The sequence below is a fragment of the Bubalus bubalis genome, chromosome 4 (genome assembly GCF_019923935.1).
Source record: "Bubalus bubalis isolate 160015118507 breed Murrah chromosome 4, NDDB_SH_1, whole genome shotgun sequence".
In the NCBI taxonomy this organism is placed as follows: domain Eukaryota; kingdom Metazoa; phylum Chordata; class Mammalia; order Artiodactyla; family Bovidae; genus Bubalus; species Bubalus bubalis.
This window is the reverse complement of record NC_059160.1, coordinates 84,572,024-84,595,736: the sequence shown is the minus strand read 5'-3', so window position 1 is coordinate 84,595,736 and position 23,713 is coordinate 84,572,024. Positions and strand designations below refer to the sequence as shown.

Here is a 23,713-nt window from a genome sequence, read left to right as displayed (position 1 = left end):
AACAGTAAGCCTAGGGTACAAATTCATGTCATCTATCTTCAAATTCGGTGCTTTTAAACTTTTACTACTTTTGAATTACTTAATACATACGTAATCTAATTGTTATTTTTATGGGTAAGAATACCATAAAGATATTTTCTGCAGAAAGGCTTTTTTTTTTGTTTTTTAAAGCAGTTAACTGGCTTTAAAAATTGAAAGTTTCTGAACAGGAAAAAAAATCTTAGTCCATCTGAAAAGCAGCTTGTTGGCATTAGAGAAACTAATAATCCACACCAGAAGACAACGGGAGAACTGTTTTATTCCTTCCTGCCTTACCACTCCCTCCCTGTCTCTCTTACTCTGTCTTTCCTAGTCCCTCCCTCCCTCTCCTCCTTCCTTCTTTTCTTCCTTCCTTCTTTATATTAACTCCTTTTAAAATTTGTTGTAAAGCTGGTTGGTGGTATTGAATTCTCTTAGCTTTTGCTTGTCTGAAAAGCTTTTTATTTCTCCATCAATTTTCAGTCAGATCCTTGCCAGGTACAGTAATCTTGGTTGTAGATTTTTTCCCTTTCAGTACTTTAAATATATCCTGCATTTCCTTCTAGAGAGTTTCTGCTGCAAGATCAGCTGTTAAGCATATGGGGTTCCCCTTGTATGTTACTTGTTGCTTTTCCCTTGCTGCTTTTAATATTCTTTCTTTGTATTTAGTCTTTGTTAGTTTGATTAGTTTGTGTCTTGGCTTGTTTCTCCTTGGGTTTCTCCTATATGGGACTCTTTGTGCCTCTTGGATTTAATTGACTATTTCCTTTTCCATGTCGGGGAAATTTTCAAGTATAATCTTTTCAAAAATTTTCTCATACTCTTTCTTTTCCTTTTCATCTTTCGGAATTCTTATAATTTGAATGTTGGTGTGTTTGATATTGTCCTAGAAGTCTCTGAGACAATCCTCAGGTTTTTTTTATTCTTTTTACTTTATTCTGCTCTTCAAAAGTTATTTCCATCATTTTATCTTCCAGCTCACTGATTCGTTCTTCTGCTTCAGATATTCTGCTATTGATTCCTTCCAGAGTATTTTTGATTTCAGTAATTGTATTGTGTGTCTCTCTTTATGTTTATTTGTTAATTCTTATAGTTCTCTGTTAATTGATTCTTACATTTTCTCCATTTGTTTTCAAGGTTTTTGATCATCTTTACTATCATTATTCTGAATTTTTATTCAGGTAGTTTGCCTATTTCTTCATTTACTTGGACTTCTGTTTCTAGTTTGTTCCTCCATTTGTGTAGTATTTCTCTGCCTTTTCATTATTCTTATTATTTTTTAACTTACTGTGCTTGAGGTCTCCTTTTCCCAGTCTTCAAGGTTGAATTCTTTCTTCCTTTTGGTTTCTCCCTTCCTAAGGCTGGTCCAGTGGTTTGTGTAAGTTTCATATGGGGTGAGATTTGTGCTGAGTTTTTTTGTTTGTTTTTCCTCTGATGGGCAAGGCTGAGTGAGGTGTTAATCCTGTCTGCTGATGATTGGGTTTGTTTTTTTGTTTTGTTTGTTGTTTCAATGAGGTGTCCTGCACAGGGTGCTACTGGTGGTTGTGTGATGCTGGGTCTTGTATTCAAGTGATTTCCTTTGTATGAGTTCTCTCTATTTGATACTCCCTAGCATTAGTTCTCTGGTAGTCAAGGGTCTTAGAGTCAGTGCTCCCACTTCAAAGGCTCAGGGCTTGATCTCTGGTCAGTAAAGAAGATTCCACAAGTGGTTTGTTATGGCATTGGTGAGATTAAAACAAATACCCAAAAGTGAGACTCTAAAGAGGAACCCCAGGCAAATGGCAATTAGAAAATCAGTCAAATAATAATGGAATATACACATATACATATTCACCCATAAACAAAGTCAAAACTGTCCACCAAAAATAAAGTACAGTAGATTGACCCAGCAAACAAAGGAAATCAAAAATTATATTTACCAGTTAAGAACAAAACTAACTAAAGCACAAACTAGAAAACAAAACTGAAGCAAGGTGCCAAGTGGTGATTAAAGCAGTGAAAACAAAGCTTAAGAAATTTGTTGAGAGGGAAAGAAAGAAAGAAAAGAAAGAAAGGATATGCAAAGTTAAGTAGAGGTAGATGAAGATTTATATACATTAAAGATTAACTGCAAGGGGGAAAGAACAGTAGGAAATGCAAACAAATGAATAGATGTAGAAAAAATAATAATGTTTAAAAAATTAAAATTAAGAAAAGAGAGAAAAAAAAAAAAAGCTCAAAAGCTTATCTTTCCTTTGCTAGGAGTCCATCTCACCTCCCTAGGATGCCCTCCAACACTGTGCTTGTCTCTGGACCTGCTGTGGGGGAAGCTCAGATTCTAATCTGGTCCTACTCCTGTGTGTACTTGCCTCCAATGTCCACAGCTGTCAGAACTAGTGTGTTTTCTTTTGTGGGAGCTCTCAGTGTCCTTTTATATATTCCATAGACACAAAGTCTGCCCAGTGGATCATGAGGATTTAATCTGCAGCTTGTACAGCTGGTGGGAAGGTTTTGGGTCTTCTTCCTTAGTCACACTGCCCCTGGGTTTCAATTGTGGTTTTATTTCCACCTCTGCATGTGGGTCCTCCACTGGGGTTTGCTCCTGAGGCTGGCCTGGAGGACTTGGGTTTGCCCCTGTAAAGGCCAGGTGTGGAGGTGGTGCAGCTGCTTGGGTTGCAGGGGTTCTGGCAGCACCAGGTACTCAGGGGAGTTGGCGGCTAGAGCAGCAGGAAATATAGTGCTCTAGAAGAGTATGTCAACCAGTATTGGCCAATATGCTCCAGTATTCTTGTCTGGAGAAACCTGGCAGGCCACAGTCTACAGGGTTGCAAAGAATGGGACATGACTGGAGCGACCCTGTGTGCATAGAAACAAGACTTTTATTTTTGCCTGTGGCAGCTCTGCCCCAGTGAGAGCTGAGTGTGAAGGTGGTACAGCTGCTTGGCTTGCGGGGACCCTGGCGGTGCCAAGTATGCCAGGACACAGACTGCCTCCACTGCAGGAGTTATGCCCTATCAGAGTCTTTTTTCTAGCCCCTTGTAGCTGGCGATGGCCAGCTTTGGCCAGTCTTTCTCTGTAGCTCCACCTATTCAGGCAGTTAGAGGACTCCCTTGCCTGGGGTCCTTCTCTGTTGTTTGGTGTGTCAGGCACGTAGAGGGGCCCCACTGGATGGCGTCCTACTCTGTAGTTCAGTGCATCAGGTGTTTGATGGGCCAGTCTCTCTATTGTTCAGCTGCCCATGCTGGCATGTGGGGGGAGGGAGGCTATGGTGATGGCTCCGCGCCCTCCGTGTGACTCAGCAGTAATGCCTTGCTTCCATGGCTACTCAGCTTTCCTCCACAGGCATTTCCCACCACAGTCTCCTCCCTCACATCCCCTTGATCTGTCTCTCCTCAGTCAATAGCAGCCCTCGCCCTGGGATTGCTCCACAATCCCTGAACTCCAGCTCCCAGCTTCTGTGCTTCCAGGGGACCTGTGTCCCTGTCCAAGGTATGTACGGCTGTGGCAAGGACTGTCTGATTCTCATTCCATTTAGACTGCCACAGATCAGCTCTTTCACTATCAGTCTGACTCAGACTGTTGCCCTGATGTGGGGATACTACCCCGGCTTCAGTTCCCCCATCTGCTGAGGGCAGGTCCAGTCCTACTAACACACCTGTTTTTCCCCTAGTTTCTTCATCCTACCGAGTTTTGCATGGTTCTATATATTCTTTTCTGCTAGTCAGGTACTCCTGTCTGCTTTAAGCTGGTGTTCTGCATGTATTTCTGTGTCTGAAGGTGTGTTCCTGTTGTATCCATGGAGAGAGATGTACTCCACGTCCACTTACTCCACCGTCTTGTTTTCTTCTCTGGCAGTTGTTTTTTAAGACTTTATTATTCAACATGCTGGTCCAAGGACCAACAATATAGACCATCACATGGGAGCTGGTTAAAAATGCAGAATCTCATACTGCATCTCAGACCTACTGAATCAGATCTGCATGTTAACAAGTCTCCAGTTGATTCCTGATCATATGAAAATTTGAAAAGCCCTGGTTTAAGGCATAAAGTTCATATGATAAATTTTAATAATTTGGTAACTATCCAGTGTTCTTTAGCCATATGTTCAACTGGAGGAAAATTTTAGGTGTTCACAGACTCAGTTTATTTTCATCACTATGCAATTTTATTTCAATTTAGTTTCTTAGAGTGCTTAGAGTTTAGAGATTCAAGCTGTATCAAATTCACCCAAAGAGGTTGTTTAAAATACAGATTCCTTGTTGCAGCCCTTATCTTGGGTTGAATCTCAAAAATATTCATTTTTACAGGTTTCCCAGGTGATTCTCATTTACATTCAAATTTGAAAAAGATTATTCTTACACTAGTTCTTTATGTATTGACATCTTTCTAACAATGGCTTTTTCAAAACATGTTATTATTTTTGAGACTTTAATTAATTTATTCCTCTCTGCTGCCGCTGCTAAGTCACTTCAGTCGTGTCCGACTCTGTGCGACCCCATAGACGGCAGCCCACCAGGCTCCCCCGTCCCTGGGATTCTCCAGGCAAGAACACTGGAGTGGGCTGCCATTTCCTTCTCCAATGCATGAAAGTGAAAAGTGAAAGTGAAGTCGCTCAGTCGTGTCCGACTCTTAGCGATCCCCTGGACTGCAGCCTACCAGGCTCCTCCGTCCGTGAGATTTTCCAGGCAAGAGTACTGGAGTGGGGTGCCATTGCCTTCTCCCTCTCTAGAAAGATGAATTCTTGAGCCTGTGTGGCATATATCCCCATGTATCACAGTGGTGTTAGTTTAACCAGGATTTCTCAAACTTGATACTACTGACCTTCTGGACTTGATAATTCTTTATTGTGGAGGCTGTCCTGTGCACTGTGGGATGTTTAACATCATCCCTGGTCTTTTCCCATTAGATGCCAGTAGCACACCTGTCCATCTCCCAACTTACAGTTGTGACAATCAAAAATGTCTCTGGACATTGCCAAATTTCCCTGGGAAGGCAAAATTGCTCCTGACTGAGAACCACTGTTTTAAACTAAGTAAAGAATAGAACATGGCTATAGGTGAGCATGATGTCTACCCCCAGTGTCTGTTTGTATTATTGGATTCTTTTGAGGGCTTTTGGTCTTATGCCAGAGTTGAGGAGGGGGTTATGTACAAGCTTGTAAGGGCTGCCTGGACCTCTGTGCTGGTTTAGCTCTGTGATGGGAGAGACATAATATGATGATGGAGAAGGGGGCAAACTCTCATAAATATGGAAATAAACAAGGCTTCTGTAGGACCTACATTCCAAAGAACAAAAAAAAGTAGATAAAAAATCCTTTTTTTCCTGCTTTTTCTTTGTTTTTCAAATTTATTTATTTTTAATTGAAAGATAATTGCTTTATAGTATTGTGTTGGTTTTTACCAAACAGCAACATAAATCAGCGATAGATTTTCTTTTTTTTTTTTTTCCACTTTTTAAGTAGTTCTGAACATGCTGTGACGACTGAAAAAGCTGCTATGTGGTATCTTGAGAATTTTGTAGTTTGTGTATGAGAGCTTTTTAAAATTTTATTTATTTATTCTTGATTGTGCTGGGTCTTTGCTGTTGCATGTGAGCTTTGTCTGGTTGTAGTGAATGGACTTCTCACTGAAGTGGCTTCTCTTGTTATAGAACATGAGTTCTAGGGCACACAGGCTTTGTAGTTATAGCACACAGGCTTAGTTGCCCTGTGGCATGTGGGATATTCCTGACAAGGGATTAAACCCAAGTCCCTGAATTGACAGGGGGCTTCTTAACCACCGGACCACCAGTAAAGTTCCAGCAACTTCTTGTATAGGAGCAAAATTAAGAACACCCTTTTACTTGTCAATGCTGAAAAGTCAATTAGAACACATACTTATTTTGTACAACTCCTTGTGCATAAAGAGTTATTCTGGTAGCCAGATGGATATTTTAAAGATTTAGATGTGCATATAGCTATAATTTTTTTTTAAATGTCAGAAGAAATTTGAGGATTTAATAGACAAATAAGTGTAAAACATTTATATGATCAAATCATTTACTAACTGGAATGTGTGCAAATCACTTAATATATCTGAGTCAGTCACCTCACCTATTAAACAGGGAGAAATGGTCTTATGAGTTTGTTGGGGGAAAGAAGGTTAAATAAGATTAAGTATGTGAAAATGCCTTCCAGAAAAATAAGTCTTTGGTAAGATTTTGCATTGAACTTGTGTTTTACACATATATTTATTACTACCAGTTTCAGAGTCAATTCATGCAACATGAATTTATTTGGGGAACTAATATATTATTAACAAAATAAGATATTAACAACAAACTGTGGAAAATTCTTAAAGAGATGGGAATACCAGACCCTTACCTGTGTCTCCTGAGAAATCTGTATGAAGGTCAAGAAGCAACAGTTAGAACTGGACATGAAACAACAAACTGGTTCCAAATTGGGAAACGAGTACATCAGGGCTGTATATTGTCACCCTGCTTATTTAACTTATATGCAGAGTACATCAGGGGAAATGCTAGGCTCGATGAAGCACAAGCTGGAATCAAGATTACCGGGAGAAATATCAATAACCTCAGATATGCAGATGACACCACCCTTATGGCAGAAAGTGAAGAACTAAAGAGCCTCTTGATGAAAATGAAAGAGCAGAGTGAAAAAGTTGGCTTAAAACCCAGCATTTAGAAAACTAAGATCATGGCATCCAGTCCCATTACTTCATGGCAAATAGATGGGGAGACAGTGGAAACAGTGAGAGACTTTATTTTTTTTTTGGTCTCCAAAATCACTGCAGATAGTGACTGCAGTCATGAAATTAAAAGATGCTCCCCCTCCGCCAGGCTTCGTTCTGCAACAGGCGTGGGTCACGCTCTCGCTCGTTCGCTCTCTTTTTGCCGCCATCTTGGTTCCGCGTTCCCCGCACAAAATGCCCGGTGAAGCCACAGACACCGTCCTTGCTACAGAGCAGGAGTTGCCACAGCCCCAGGCTGAGACAGGGTCTGGAACAGAATCTGATAGTGATGAATCAGTCCCAGAGCTTGAGGAACAGGATTCTACACAGGCAACCACACAACAAGCTCAGCTGGCAGCAGCAGCTGAAATCGATGAAGAACCAGTCAGTAAAGCAAAACAGAGCCGGAGTGAAAAGAAGGCACGGAAGGCTATGTCCAAACTGGGTCTTCGACAGGTTACAGGGGTTACTAGAGTCACTATCCGGAAATCTAAGAATATCCTTTTTGTCATCACAAAACCAGATGTGTACAAGAGCCCAGCTTCAGATACCTACATTGTTTTTGGGGAAGCCAAGATTGAGGATTTATCTCAGCAAGCACAGTTAGCAGCTGCTGAGAAATTAAAAGTTCAAGGTGAAGCTGTCTCAAACATCCAAGAAAACACACAGACTCCAACTGTACAAGAGGAGAGTGAAGAGGAAGAGGTTGACGGAACAGGTGTGGAAGTTAAGGACATAGAATCGGTCATGTCACAAGCAAATGTGTCGAGAGCAAAGGCAGTCAGAGCCCTGAAGAACAACAGTAATGATATTGTAAATGCTATTATGGAATTAACAATGTAACCATCTGAAAAGACGACCTTTTTTTGGTGTTTCAAAAGAGTAACTGCAGCTGGGTTTGAAATTTGTACTGTTTCTATCTAATAAAGTTATGGCTTCTTGTTGGATGAAAAAAAAAAAAAAGAAAGAAAAGAAAAGAAATTAAAAGATGCTTGCTCCTTTGAAGAAAAGCTATGGCCAAACCTAGACAACATATTAAACAGCACAGTCATTACTTTGCTAACAAAGGTCCATCTAGTCAAAGCTATGGTTTCCTAATAGTCATGTATGGATGTGAGAGTTGGACCATAAAAAAGCTGAGTGCTGAAGAATTGATGATTTTGAACTGTGGTGTTGGAGAAGACTTTTGAGAGTCCCTTGGACAGCAAGGAGATCCAACCAGTCCATCCCAAAGGAAATCAGTCCTAAATATTCTTTGGAAGGACTGATGCTGCAGCTGAAACTCCAATACTTTGGCCACCTGATGTGAAGAACTGACTCATTTGAAAAGACCCTGATGCTGGGAAAGATTGAAGGCGGGAGCAGAAGGGGATGACAGAAGATGAGATGGTTGGATGGCATCACTGACTCAATAGACAGGAGTTTGAGAAAGCTCTGGGAGTTAGTGATGGACAGGGAAGCCTGGCATGCTGCAATCCATGGGGTTGCAAGAAGTCAGACATGACTGAGTGACTGAACTGAACGGAAGATATTATATTATTAGTTTATTGCAAAGTTGAGACAGCAATACTTTTAGAGTCTGTATGATGATCATATTTTAAGGCATTTATAATGAGATCTTTAGCTACTGCAGTAACTAATTTAGTATGGATTATTTCTAGAAACAAACCACTTTATGCCAAAGTAATAAAATTCAAACCAGTTTTTGGATATAGAGTTTATAAAATTTGTCCTTATTTTGCAAATTACATGGTAAAACTTTAAATGTAAACATAGGAATTCATGTTATTTTTCTATAAGTGAGTGGCAGGTTTAAATACTTGATCATTATATGTATATATACTTATTTATTAATGTTAGGGGAAAATGCTTAGAACTAAGCAAAATCAGCTGCTGGTGTCTTATGTGAAGCAGTAGTTCTTCATCAGTTTTTTATTAGATAAACAAAAATCATTTTTGAAAAAACCCTTGAAAAGTATACATTTGAAGTGATGTGTGACGCATCATATGATCAATAATTTTTTTAATTTATTTTAAAAAGTATAGCTAATTTACAATATTGTTTTAGTTTCTGCTGTACAACAAAGTGAATCAGACATATGTATACATATATCCATTCTTTTTAGATTCTTTTCCCATGTAGGCCATTACAGAGAATTAAGTAGAGTTCCCGGGGCTATACAGTATGTCCTTATTAGTTATCTATTTTATATATAGTAGTGTATATATGCCAATCCCAATCTCCTAGTTTATCTGTCTCCCACTTAACCCTGGTAATAACTTTATTTTCTACATCTGTAAATATTTGTTTTCTATATAACTTGATTTGTACTGTTTTTTTTTTTTTTTTTTAAGATTTCACATGTAAGCAATATCATATGAGATTTGTCTTCCTCTTTCCGACTTCACTTGGTATGACAATCTCTAGGTCCATCCATGTGTGCATGCTTAGTTGCTTCAGTCGTATCTGACTCTTTGCGACTCTTTGGACCATAGGTGCCAGGCTCCTCTGTCCATGGCATTCTCCAGGCAAGAATACTAAAGTGGGTTGCCATTCCCTTCTCCAAGGGATCTTCCCAACTTAGGGATGGAACTTGATTCTCCTGCTCTGCAGGCGGATTCCTTACTGTCTGAGCACCAGAAAAGCCCCTAGGTCCACCCACTTTGCTGCAAATGGCATTATTTCATTCTTTTTCATGGTTGAGGAAAGTTCTGAAAGAGATGGGAATACCAGACCACCTGACCTGCCTCTTGAGAAACCTATATGCAGGTCAGGAAAAAACAGTTAGAACTGGACATGGAACAACAGACTGGTTCCAAATAGGAAAAGGAGTACATCAAGCCTGTATACTGTCACCCTGCTTATTTAACTTATATGCAGAGTACATCATGAGAAACGCTGGGCTGGAAGAAGCACAAGCTGGAATCAAGATTGCCGGGAGAAATATCAATAACCTCAGATATGCAGATGATACCACCCTTATGGCAGAAAGTGAAGAGGAACTAAAAAGCCTCTTGATGAAAGTGAAAGAGGAGAGTGAAAAAGCTGGCTTAAAGCTCAACATTCAGAAAACGAAAATCATGGCATCTGGTCCCATCACTTCATGGGAAATAGATGGGGAAACAGTGACAGACTTTATTTTTTTGGGCTCCCAAATCACGGCAGATGGTGATTGCAGCCATGAAATTAAAAGACACTTACTCCTTAGAAGGAAAGTTATGACCAACCTAGATAGCATATTGAAAAGCAGAGACATTACTTTGCCAACAGTGGTCCGTCTAGTCAAGGCTATGGTTTTTCCTGTGGTCATGTATGGATGTGAAGAGTTGGACTGTGAAGAAAGCTGAGCACCAAAGAATTGATGCTTTTGAACTGTGGTGTTGGAGAAGACTCTTGAGAGTCCCTTGGATTGCAAGGAGATCCAACCAGTCCGTTCTAAAGGAGATCAGTCCTGGGTGTTCTTTGGAAGGAATGATGCTAAAGCTGAAACTCCAGTACTTTGGCCACCTCATGCTAAGAGTTGACTCATTGGAAAAGACTGATGCTGGGAGGGATTGGGGGCAGGAGGAGAAGGGGACGACAGAAGATGAGATGGCTGGGTGGCGTCACTGACTTGATGGACGTGAGTTTGAGTGAACTCCAGGAGTTGTACAGGGAGGCCTGGCGTGCTGCAATTCATGGGGTCGCAAAGAGTCAGACACGACTGAGCCACTGAACTGAACTGAATATTCCATTATATGGACTTCTGTGGTGGTTCAGTGATAAAGAATCTGCCTGCTAATGCAGGAGACTCGGGTTCAATCCCTGGGTTTGGAAGATCCCCTGGAGAAAGAAGTGGCAACCTCTTCTAGTATTCTTGCCTGGAAAATAACAAGGACAGAGGAGTCTGGCGGGCTGCAGTCCATGAAGTTGCAAAGAGTAGGATATGACTTAGGAACTAAACAAAAGCAGTATTCCATTGTATATGTGTACTACATCTTTTTTATCCATTCCTCTATCATTGGACATTTAGCTTGCTTCCATGTCCTAGCTATTGTAAATAGTGCTGCAATGAATATTGGGGTGAATGTATCTTTTAGAATTATGGTTTTCTCTAGATATATGCCCAGGAGTGAGGATACTGGATCATATGATAATTCTATTTTTAGTTTTTTAAGGTACCTCCATACTGTTATCCATAGTGTCTGCACAAATTTACATTCTCACCAACAGTGTAGGAGGATTAAAATTTAAATCGATGGGAAAAGTCTATTTTGCAACTTCATTAAGTTTAAGGTCTGTTTTAACTTAGAGATTAAATTATAAATACCAGCTCTATCTTGCCTTTCAAGAAATCTAAGTCATATGTTTTAGTTATATTTGTTAAAAGTGTTGAAGCCAATTAACAAATGTTTGTTTGAAATGAGACACAACTATTAACTCTCCTCTTACAAATCTCTTCCTCTCATTATATATTCATGAGTTTCAAAAGGAACCCCAATATAAAATAAGGTTATCCATGAGCAGCAAGTGAAAAAAAGCTTGGAGATAGGAAATGGAAGTTTGAGCATGGTTAATGGCAGAAATCAATATAGCTAGAAATACCTAAGAATTGCACAGATTCTGACTTTGATTCAGTGATCTAGAATTATGTTTGAAATCAGTTGTGATAATATGTGATACTGTGAGGAAAAATGAAATGGCATGGTCAGAGTAACCAGATATAGGAGTAAATGTTATTTTTATTATTAATGTTATGAATAGAAATAGGCGTTTTTAGGAGACAGTAACTGTGTATTGTGAGAAGCACAAATTAAATGCCATAGAAGAGTGAGAGATATATGTGGTGGAGGACTTCGCTTATTTGGGCAAAAGACTATTCCAGAGCAAAAAGAGCTTTGTGTGTTTGTACACAAGGAATTGTTAGGAAATTGGTGCTACTCTTAAAAAAGATAAGGACACGTGGTTCTAAATTGCATCTCATTCTTTAGTATGATACAAAAATAGATCCCTAGTATTTTGATAATATGTAAAAATATTTTCATTTTTACTTTTGATTCCATTTTCAGTTACCTCCAAGTAGTTTTTCTTTAATATGAAAAAATATGCTTTTAAACAGATTTTTATACTGTTCATTTCCTTAAATAAGAGTGTGATAGTAAAGATATGGGACTGAAATTTTAAAACATATATGTTTGTTTATACTGAGTTGTTATGAGGTCATACTTCCTAAACAGCGTTAAACGTTGATTAAAATTGTCAAATTTAGCAATGCCATTTAGTCAGTGATTTATGGATAAACAAACAATTGGAAACTGGACCGCCTTTGTGTAATGAGCACTGATATAATGTTTAGATTAATCTAATTCTTACCGAGCAACAATTTGAATATTGTAATGAATGGTGTTGGCAAAATAAACATATTTGTTAAATTAGTTTTTAATATTTAAAAATACTAATCTGCCTTCTTGGAATGAATGCTGTTCATCTTGATGAATTTTCAAATACAACATGACAAGGCAATGTTTCAAATGAGTAGGTCTGTTTCTTAGTTTCAAGTAGGTTGGATTCAGCCAAAACAGCTACTAAGTAGCACAGATAAAAAGTGCAAAAGTAGAGACAGATGGACTCCCCATGGCCAAAAAGGCTCCGGAGACACTGTGAAGGAATTGGGACTTCATCTGGGCCTTGAAGTGTGAATCCAGTTTAGACTGGCAGATAAGAGAGAGCAAAGACAAAGAGCAAAGATGTATTTTTGAGTTCTTCTGCAACAAGAGGCTTATATCCATGTGTGTTGGTAGGTTACACTGCAAAGATAGAGACCAGCTCAAGGGTGAACAGTGGGTTACATGGGGTGATTCTTCTCTCAATTTGCCAACCACTGACATACAACAAACACTTGAGAAACTTCTCACCTTGGAGCATGTTGCTTGGCTGTGAAAAAGGCTTTGAAAAAGGAGTGTTCTCCCTGGGTCACAAGGTTCTTGTGAGAATTAACATATAATGTCTATAACATGCACTGTACGAATCCAAGTGTTACAAAAATGTCCAGTGGTCCACTGTACCGTTGTGTGTGGGTGGTTACCAGCCCCAGCTGCATGCTGTAGGTACCCTGCTTGGTAACTGTGCATCTGCATCCCAGCTCAGTTTCCTCTCATGCTTACAATGCTTGTTACAGACCTTCACTATTTCCTGAAGACCTTTGACTCTGCCATTCTCTTATTCTCAGCCAATAACTTCTTTACCAACCATACAGAAAATGGAAACAGTAACTTCCTCATCCTCCTGCTCTCATTACAACCACTTTCTCTACACCCACTCTTTCTTCCTCTCCTCCTACCAACGGAATAGATACTCTTACCCCTGGGAGTCAGGGGTCCATCTCAGTGCTGAATCTCATCTCTTCCTGTCTTCAGAGGAAACTTGCTCCATCTAGTATCCTCTCAAACTCAGTTTTCAACTTCTTTCTAGTTATTCCTTCCTGTCTCTCTGATAACCTAGATGGCTGGGATGAGGGGAGAGTGGAAGAGAGGTCCAGGAGGGAGGGTATACATGCATACATTTAGCTGATTCACTTTGTTGTACAGCAGAAAATAATACAACATTGTAAAGCAACTATAACCCAATAAAACAGAAAAAGAGTAAACATGCTTACATTTCTTCATTAACCCACTTCCTCTTCTAGCTCTTGTGTTATTGTCCCCCTTTCTTTTTTATAGCCAAATTTCTTTAAGATATGATGTGTTTTCACTCATTATTTCTTCATGTCAGCTGCTGTCCTTAACCCACTTCAGTCTAGATTTTTTATCCCATGTCCCTTTCTCTTTTTTTTTTTAAGTAACTTATGAAAGAGTACCTCTCTCAAAACCAAGTTTTATTAGAAAGAACAACTAAAATAGGTTCTCTGTTTCTGTATTCTGAAGGCTGACACGTTCAGTTGGGACAAAGAGCAAACATATCAACTACATATATTTCAACTGTACCCATTTAATAGTTTACAATACTTTGTTGCAACAATAATGATAAGACACTGGGTAAAAGTATGTAAATCTAGGTGTGAGTCCTTTTTAAAAATGTATTTTACTGTGTCGAGTCTTAGTTGCAGCACATCAGATCTTCTGCACACCATGCATTTAATTGGAGGCTAATTACTTTACAATATTGTATTGGTTTTGCCATACGTCAACATGAATCCGCCACGGGTGGCATGTACACCCATGTCCCTTTCTAACTGCTCTCACCAAAGTCACTGATCACGTCTATATTGTTAAATCAGACATCTTTCAGTCCATATCTTGCTTGACCTGTAGGCAGCAATTAATTCTATTGATCAGTCCCTCCTTCAAACACTTATTTACCTTGTCTTCATGAGAGCACATTTTATCGATCAGGGGTCAGATTTGCAAACAACAGAATCCATTCTGGAATTTATTGAAGGATGTTAGGTGGCTTACAATATATGTGGGAAGACAGCTTTAGATGATGTTAAGCCAAGACAACTCCTATCTCATCTGGGTACAAATCCCACTACCTATGCTTCTTGCTATCAGCACCACAACTCACACAAATACTGACACTGGGACTGGACTCCGGAAGCTGACCAGTCCTAAGTGCTACATACCTTCTCCACCGTGCTTGCTAGAAGATCTCACAACCTGCTTAGTCAGGAGTTCTCTTCTGAATCGAAATGCTTGCCCCTGATTTTCTGTCCTAGGCTGCAGGTCTACATTCTAGCTGCCACCTATGCTGAAAACTAGAGTTGTGACATCATCTTGTACGTGAGACAAGGGTTCCCCAAACAGAGAAGGTGTGTTGAAAAGGTGATAGTTGCCACTATTTCAACATTTGTCTGCTTCCAACATGCTTTTAACTTCACTGCTACTTCTCTGAGGAGTCTTTCTGTCTCTTTTCTTTACTTGCCCACTCCTTGAATATTGAAGTTCCCTAGGGTCCATGGGGTCACTAAGAGTTGGACACGACTGAGCGACTTCACTTTCACTTTTCACTTTCATGCGTTGGAGAAGGAAATGGCAACCCACTCCAGTGTTCTTGCCTGGAGAATCCCAGGGACAGGGGAGCCTGCTGGGCCATCTGTGGGGTCGCACAGAGTCGGACATGACTGAAGTGACTTAGCAGCAGCAGCAGCAGAGTTCTATCTTAATTTTTCTCTCCTTATTCTCCACCCTCTCTCTGGATGTTGATGTCTAACACCATGTCTTTAATTACCTTCTCTGTTCTTAGGACTCTCAAATCTTGATCTTTAGTCCTATCCTCTCTCCTGATCTCTAGAGGAGATCCACATATCTGACTGCCTCTTGAACATTTTTACTTGCATGTGTCATATGCAACTCAAAATAAACATGTGTAAAGCCATACTCCTCTGTTACCCAAATGGATTCCTTCAGTTCCCCACAGGACAGGTCCACTCAGTTGCTGAGAAGGAAGATGTTATCCTTGAGGGCTTCCTTCCCTCATCTGTATCTGGTTAGTTCCAGAGTACAGTCAGTTTTACATCCCATGTATTTTTTTTTTAATCTGCCACTATCTCTCCATATTCAACCAGAATAGACAGTTGCACTGATTTTGTATGCCTGTAAGGTTATGCTCAAAATCCTTCAAGCTAGGCTTCAGCAGTATGTGAACTTCCAGATGTACAAGTAGGGTTTACAAAAGGTGGAGGAACTGGAGATCAAATTGCCAACATTTGTTGGATCATGAAGAAAGCAGGGAATTCTAGAAAAGCATCTACTTTTGCTTCATTGACTACACTAAAGCCTTTGACTATGTGGATCACAACTGGAAAATCCTTAAAGACATAGGAGTACCAGACCACCTTACCTGTCTACTGAGAAACCTGTATGCAGATCAAGAAGAAACAGAACCAAACATGAAACAACTGATGAGTTCAAAATCGGAAAAGGAGTACATCAAGGCTGTTTATTGTCACCCTGCTTATTTAACTTACATGCAGACTACATCATGCGAAATGCTGGGCTGGATGCAACACAAGCTGGAATCAAGATTCCAGGAGAAATATCAACAACCTCAGATATGCAGATGATGCCACTCTAATGGCAGAAAGTGAAGTGGAACTAAAGAGCCTCTTGATGAAAGTGAAAGAGGAGAGTGAAAAAGTTGTCTTAAAACTCAACATTCAGGAAACTAAGATCATGGCATCCAGTCCCATCACTTCATGGCAAATAGATGGGGACAAAATGGAAACAGTGATAGGCTTTTTTCTTGGGCTCCAAAATCACTGCAGATGGTAACTGCAGCCATGAAATTAAAAGATGCTTGTTTCTTGGAAGAAAAGCTGTGACAAACCTAGACATCATATTAAAAATCAGAAACATCACTTTGCTGACAAAGGTCTGTCTAGTCAAAGCTATAGTTTTTCCAGTAGTCATGTATGGATGTGAGAGTTGGACTATAAAGAAAGCTGAGTGCCAAAGAATTGAGACTTTTGAACTGTGGTGTTGGAGAAGACTCTTGAGAGTCCCTTGGACTGCAAGGAGATCAATCCTAAATGAATTAAATCAGTCAGTCCTCTTTCAAGAGTCTTCTCCAGCCTTGACTTCTCCAGTTACCCTCAGCCTTGTCTCAGATTTTCCTATTGCATGTCTTTATCTCTCTCTGTATCTGCCTCTCTCTGCTTCTGTCTCTCTGTCTCTGTCTGTCTGTCTGTCTCCCTGTGTGTGGGTGTGTGTGTGTGTGAATGTATAAATAGATTTTTGGTCAGTTGCAAAGTTGTGTCCAGCTCTTTTGCGACTTCATGGACTGTAGCCCACCAGGCTACTCTCTTCATGGAATTTCACAACCAAGAATACTAGAGTGGGTTGCCATTTCCTTCTTCTGAGGATCTTTCTGACCCATGGACTGAACCTGGCTCTCCTGCTTGGCAGGAAAATTCTTTACCATTGAGTCACATGGGAAGCTATAGATACAAAGTCAGAAATCCCAAAGATTGGAGTAATGTATTTTGTTAACTGTAGCAAGAAACTGATATGATGCTAGTGCTTTTACTCTTCTTAAAGAATATACTATACAATTTACAATGAATGAATTCTAAAAAATGAATGGAGGAAATATATGGCTACTATTTTGAGATGTCAAAAGTCATGTGTTTCAGTAACATAGATATAGTTTTCAATGCATAAAAGTTAATATTTGGTAAACAAATTCAGTAATGCTACTGACTTTAAAACATGATTGCTAGCAATTCCTTGAAATGTTAGTTTATTTGTAAATTACATTTTAATTTATTCTTTACTGATTTTTCACTAAGCTGCCTACTTTTACTTGCAAATTTTTTATTTTTAAAAATACTCTTATCTTCCCAAATGTTACTCTCAAATCTCTTTCCAGAATTGCATTTCTCAGAACTTAGGCTTTTTCTTGTTTTATGAATTAAGTTATTGATCTCTTTGCCAACTTTACCAAGCTAATTTTTCACAGCTGGTGAGCCAAGACCTAATAATAACCCATACTGATCTGTGTTATTTTTCAATATAAGGAGTTCTTGAGCTGTTGAGCTGTATGACTTCAAGATCTTATTGGCTGTGCAAGAAGGCATTAGTGTTCATTAACATACTAACATACCCCGCTTACAGGACAGTATTGAGAATACTATGGCTTTAGAAATCCACCATGCTGTATATAAAAAATGGCACCAGTGACATGCAAGGCATAACATGTGGGTAGCTGCATGGTGTGGCAGAAATACCTAAGTGAAAGGACAGCATACCTGAGTGCCCACTGCCTCCAGGGTTAATGTGGACACTAGTGTATGGCCAAAAGGAACATTAACTAGGGACCTGTGTCTGAGAACAGTATTCTCATTTTGACTGTCACTCAGAAGCCATGTAAACTTGTACTAGAGGGATCTTTCAGAAACACAGATCTGATTAAATTAACCCTCTCCTAAAACCTTTCCCAATTCCTATAAAAGTCTAAATTTTTTAATTTGGCTCATGAAAAGTTTATCATCTGACTGATCTCTGCCACCTCTTTAATTTGTCTCTGGCATCTCCATTTCTCCAATTGTAAGTGACTGGGATTAGGTTAGATGATTTCTAAAGTTTCCTTTTAGGTCTAAAAATCTGTGATTCTGAATAATTACAAAGTCGGCCTCAGCTTTCAGATAGAATAAAAGGGAATTTATAAATTTCTGTTTGTAAAATAGCTCAGCTTGAATTATCCTGGGGCAAGAGAAGTTGTTCAAGTATAAGAAACACAGTTTGCTTCTGCTTTTTAAGTTTGGTAGAGTACAATTGTATGTCCTCCAGAATTCTAGAGAATCAGATTCTTCAGTGCAAGCCTATAGATCATGTTCTCTTGGTTATAACTGTGAAGTATGCGGGCTGGTAATGATTTGAAAATCTCCAGCCTTTGTCTTATAGATGATTAAATTAAGGTCCAGTGAGATGAAGTGCCTGTTTGGTTTATAATAGAGTCAAAGACTAGAATCCAGGCGTCTTTATTCCCACTGCAGTGTTTTTCCATGATACAAGAATATTTCACCACCATGGCTTATGTTCACTGTTCATACAAAAAGCCCACATCTAAGTAAATGCCTGTAGAGTGTCCTGCGAAGACAAAGGATTCGCATCTGCCAAACTGAGCTCCAGGTCAAGCCAGTGTAAACAAGGAAAGTTATCTTTTCTCCTTCCAGATGAAAAACCATGAAAGGATCCTTTGATTCATTTAGCAAATATTTAGTGAGGGCCAACAATTGTTCTAGAACAAACGCTCTATCCTCCTGAAATTCATATTCCAATAAATATAAACTACAGAAAGCGATGGCACCCCACTCCTGTACTCTTGCCTGGAAAACCCTATGGACAAAGAAGCCTGGTAGGCTGCAGTCCATGGGGTCACGAAGAGCCGGACACGACTAAGCGACTTCACATTCACTTTTAACTTTCATGCATTGGAGAAGGAAATGGCAACCCACTCCAGTGTTCTTGCTGGAGAATCCCAGGGACGGGGGAGCCTGGTGGGCTGCCGTCTATGGGGTCGCACAGAGTCGGACACGACTGAAGCGACTTAGCAGCAGCAGCAGCAATAGCAGCACAGATATATATTAAGACTTCCCTGGTGGCTTAGCTGGTAAAGAATCTGCCTGCAATGTGGGAGACCTGGGTTCGATCCTGGGTTGGGAAGATTCCCTGGAGAAGGGAATGGCTACCCAATCGAGTATTTTGGCTTGGAGAATTCCATGGACTGTATAGTCCATGGGGTCACAAAGAGTCGGACACGACTGAGCTACATTCACTTCACAGATACATTAACAATAACTTACTAGGATACGTTTAGACCCTGACAAGTAGTATGGAGCAGCTGCGGCTGGGGAGGAGTTACTTTAAATTTAGTAACCAACTGAGACTGCAACTTTTATTTATTCATGAACATTCTCCTCGCCTTGATTATATCCTTTTTAATAAGTCCACAGTTGTACCTTACCAACTCTTGTGAGGTATATTTTTCTCTGCTACTTCCCCACCTTCCTCCTTCCAAATGCTTTAATGTCTTCATATCACAGCAAAGAAGATGCCTTTCTTGTATTTGTTGGGCACTTAAGTCCATTTGTATTGTGTCTCCTATCCCATAAATATATTTCTTTCTTTTCCTGCACAAACTTCATTCAAATGAAATATTGTTTCTCAATATTTCATATTTTTGCTGCCTCTGGTGCCTACACCAGACTTGAATCTTTACAGTACTGTTTGAACACCTGTGTTTGACAGGAAACTCTAAATCAGTCACTTTAAACCTACTTCTTCAAAAGCCACCTTATGTCCTAACATACCACATAGATTCTTTGGTTGCCTGTCCTTAGTCAACAACCATCCTTTTTTTTGTTTTCTTTTGGCACATAGCATATAGGACCTCACATTGTTATTCATGTAAATATTATATGTCCTGGCTTCTTAAAGATAATTTCATTATCAACTCCAGTTGGGGTAGGGAATCAGTTCAGTTCAGTTCAGTCGCTCAGTCGTGTGCGACTGTTTGTGACCCCATGAACTGCAGCACGCCAGGCCTCCCTGTCCATCACCAATTCCCAGAGTTTACCCAAACCCATGTCCACTGAGTCACTGGTGCCATCCAACGATCTCATCCTCTATCATCCCCTTCTGCCTCCTCCCTCAATCTTTCCCAGCATCATGGACTTTTCCAATGAGTCAGCTCTTCACATTAGGTGGCCAAAGTATTGGAGTTTCATCTTCAACATCAGTCCTTCAAATGAACACCCAGGACTGAGCTCCTTTAGGATAGACTGGTTGGATCTCCTTGCAGTCTAAGGGACTCTCAAGAGTCTTCTCCAACATCACAGTTCAAAAGCATCAATTCTTTGGCGGTCAGCTTTCTTTACAGTCCAACTCTCACATTCATACTTGACCACTGGAAAAACCATAGCCTTGACTAGATGGACCACTGTTGGTAAAGTAATGTCTCTGCTCTTCAATATGCTGTCTAGGTTGATCATAACTTTGTTTCCAAGGAGTAAGCATCTTTTAATTTCATGGCTGCAATCACCATCTGCACTGATTTTGGAGCCCCCAAAAATAAAGTCAGCCACTGTTTCCACTGTTTCCCCATCTATTTCCCATGAAGTAATGGGACTGGATGCCATGATCTTAGTTTTCTGAATGTTGAGCTTTAAGCCAACTTTTTCACTCTCCTCTTTCACTTTCAAAAAGAGGCTGTTTAGTAGTTCACTTTGTGCCATAAGGGTGGTATCATCTGCATATCTAAGGTTAATGCTATTTCTCCCGGCAATCTTGATTCCAGCTTGTGCTTCATCTAGCTCAGCATTTCTTGTGATGTACTCTTCATGTAAGTTAAATAAGCACGGTGACAGCCTTGATGTACTCATTTTCCTATTTGGAACCAGTCTGTTGTTCCATGTCTAGTTCTAACTGTTGCTTCCTGACCTGCATACAGGTTTTTCAAGAGGCAGGTCAGGTGGTCTGGTATTCCCATCTCTTTCAGAATTTTCCACAGTTTATGATGATCCACACATTCAAAGGCTTTGGCATAGTCAATAAAGCAGAAATAGATGTTTTTCTGGAACTCTCTTGCTTTTTCCATGATCCAGTGGATGTTGGCAATTTGATCTCTGGTTCCTCTGCCTTTTCTAAAACCAGCCTGAACATCTGGAAATTCCTGGTTCACGTATTGCTGAAGCCTGACTTGGAGAATTTTGAGCATTACTTTACTAGCATGTGAGATGAGTGCAATTGTGTGGTAGTTTGAGCATTCTTTGTCATTGCCTTTCTTTGGGATTGGAATGAAAACTGACCTTTTCCAGTCCTGTGGCCACTGCTGAGTTTTCCAAATTTGCTGACATATTGAGTGCATCACTTTCACAGCATCATCTTTTAGGATTTGAAATAGCTCAACTGGAATTCTATCACCTCCATTAACTTTGTTCGTAGTGATGCTTCCTAAGGCCCACTTGACTTCACATTCCAGGATGTCTGTCTCTAGGTGAGTGATCACACCATCATGATTGTCTGGGTCGTGAAGATCTTTTTTGTATAGTTCTTCTGTGTATTCTTACCACCTCTTCTTAATATCTTCTGCTTCTGTCAGGTCCATACCATTTCTGTCCTTTATTGAGCTCATCTTTGCATGAAATGTTCCCTTGGTATCTCTAATTTTCTTGAAGAGATCTCTAGTCTTTCCCATTCCATTGTTTTCCTCTATTTCTTTGCATTGATTGCTGAGGGGGTAGGGAATAGTTATAAAATTATTTATATCACTAAATATAAATTCCTAAATGTGGTCTAAATTAATTGATTCTCAGAACATATAAACACTGTTTTAAAAATAGTTACTCCTTATTAAATACACATTGTATATGTTTCTGATATGCATCACCTCATAACATTATAATTTAAGTGTTATTTCTCCAGTTAGAATTTGTCTTTTTTGCCTCATGCAATAAATGGACCTCTCAGTGAAGAACAGAAAAGCCTGGTATGCTGTAGTCTATGGGGCTGCAAAGAGTCAGACAGGACTTAGTGACTGAAGAGAAACTTTGCTTTCTCAGAGAAGCAGAGTTAAAGTCCTTTGGTACAGCTGAGCACATTAATAATCCCATATGACTCCTATTATGATCCTAAATCTCTGGAAGCAAATGAATTTTCATCATATTACCCAGGGTGCTTGCAATTTGATTTTTTTAGGCTGTAATTGAGCATGATACTTTCCTTATGCATGCATGTGTGCTAAGTCACTTCAGTTGTGTCTGACTCTTTGAGACCCTGTCTGTAGCCCGCCAGGTTCCTCTGTCCATGCAATTCTCCAGGTACTTGAGTGGATTGCCATGCACTCCTCCAGGGGATCTTGCCGACTCAGGAGAACCCACGCCTGAGGTCTCCTGCATTGGTAGGCATGTTCTTTACCACTAGCACCACCTGGGAAGCCCTACTTTCCTTGTAGACCAGTGCACACATATAGAAGTAGCAGGGGTAGATAGTGCTCCATGCATGCTTGAGATGAATGCATATTCTAATTTTTTTGTAGTGTCCTGTAAACATGGATTAACTCCAATTAGTGTATTGTGTCATTTAGGACCTCTCTTACCTAAACATTTTCTGTCTGGAAGATCTGTCCATTGATATCAGTGAGGCATTAAGTTCTCCTACTATTATTGTATTCCTCTTAATTTCTCCCTTTACGTCTGTTTATGTATTTAGGTACTCCTATATCGGGTGCCTGTATGTTAATGAATGTAATATCCTCTTCTTGTATTGATTCTTTTATTATATAATGTCCTTCTTTACCTTTCTTTATGGACTTTTTAAAAAAGTCTATGTCCTCTGAGATGAGTATTGCCACCCCCGCTTTTTTGTCATTTCCACTTGTATGAAATATCTTTTTCCATCCCCTCACTTTCAATCAATGTGTCTTTTGCCCTGAAGTGAGTCTCTCATAGGCAGCATGTTGTAGATTCTTGTTTTTTTAATCTAATCTACCACTCTGTATCTTTTGTTAGGCACATTTAGTCCATTGATATTTAAAGTAAAGTACTTATTTCCATCTTAAAGCCTATTTTCCAGGTCCATTTTGTAGTTCTTGTTCCTTTTTTTTCTTTTTGTTGTTTGATGGCTTTCTTTGTGTTTTGCCTGAGTTCTTTGCTGTTTGATTTTGTCAATCTATTGTATGTTTTTGATTTTGGTTACCCTGGTTTTCAAGTGTGTTGATCCATGACTGTATCTACTTGATTTAGACATAGTCGTGTAAGTTCAAACACATTCTAAAAGAACTAAGTTTTTTACTCCTCTTCCCCATATTTTGTGATTTCGATGTCCTGTTTTACATCTTCATGTTTATCCTTTTACTGTTAATTGTAGTTATACTGCTTTTACAATTTTTTTTTTTTTTTAATCTTATACACTGGCTTAAGTGATCTTCAGTATTTTACTGAAGATGATATTTATGTTTTCTTTAGATTTGGGAAGTTTTCACCCATAATGTCTTCAAATATATTTTCACTCTGTCTTTCTCTTTTCTCCTTCTGGAACCCCTACTATGCATAGGTACATGCTTTATATTATCCTATAGAGCTCGTGTATTTTTATATACTTATCTTTCCTGTTGTGAGTTTTACTTTCCTATAGATTCTTGCCTCTTTTCTTTTTAAAGAAGAGATTTCAATATTTATTTTGAGTAGGTATAGCATTGCTGTGTTCTTTCAGTTTTTCTTGTTGGAGAAATCCTTTATCTCACCTTTTATTTGCAGTGATAATCTTGCTGGGTAGAGTATATTAGGTTGCAGGTTTTTTTCAGGACTGAATATATCGGGACACTCCCTTCTGGCCTGCAAAGTTTTTGCAGAGAAATCAGCTGATATCTGTATAAGGGTTCCCTTGTAACTGATCCTTTTTCTCGTGCTGCCTTTAGAATCTCTCTTTATCTTTAGTTCATTTTGTTTTAATTATAGTATGTCTTGGTGTGAGTCTGTTTGGGACCCTCTGTGCTTCCTATTCCTTGA

General features: G+C 39.4%; 2 protein-coding genes across 4 annotated transcripts in view; both read left to right on the top strand.

The window, feature by feature from the left end:
• Positions 1-23,713, top strand: part of NELL2 (neural EGFL like 2) — a 479,083-nt gene that overhangs the window by 286,055 nt on the left and 169,315 nt on the right. The window lies entirely within an intron of this gene.
• LOC102402413 (nascent polypeptide-associated complex subunit alpha-like) lies at positions 6,798-7,697 on the top strand. Its single transcript, XM_044941664.2, has one exon. It carries the CDS (start codon positions 6,807-6,809, stop codon positions 7,569-7,571), a length of 765 nt encoding a protein of 254 aa, XP_044797599.2. The 5' UTR covers positions 6,798-6,806; the 3' UTR covers positions 7,572-7,697.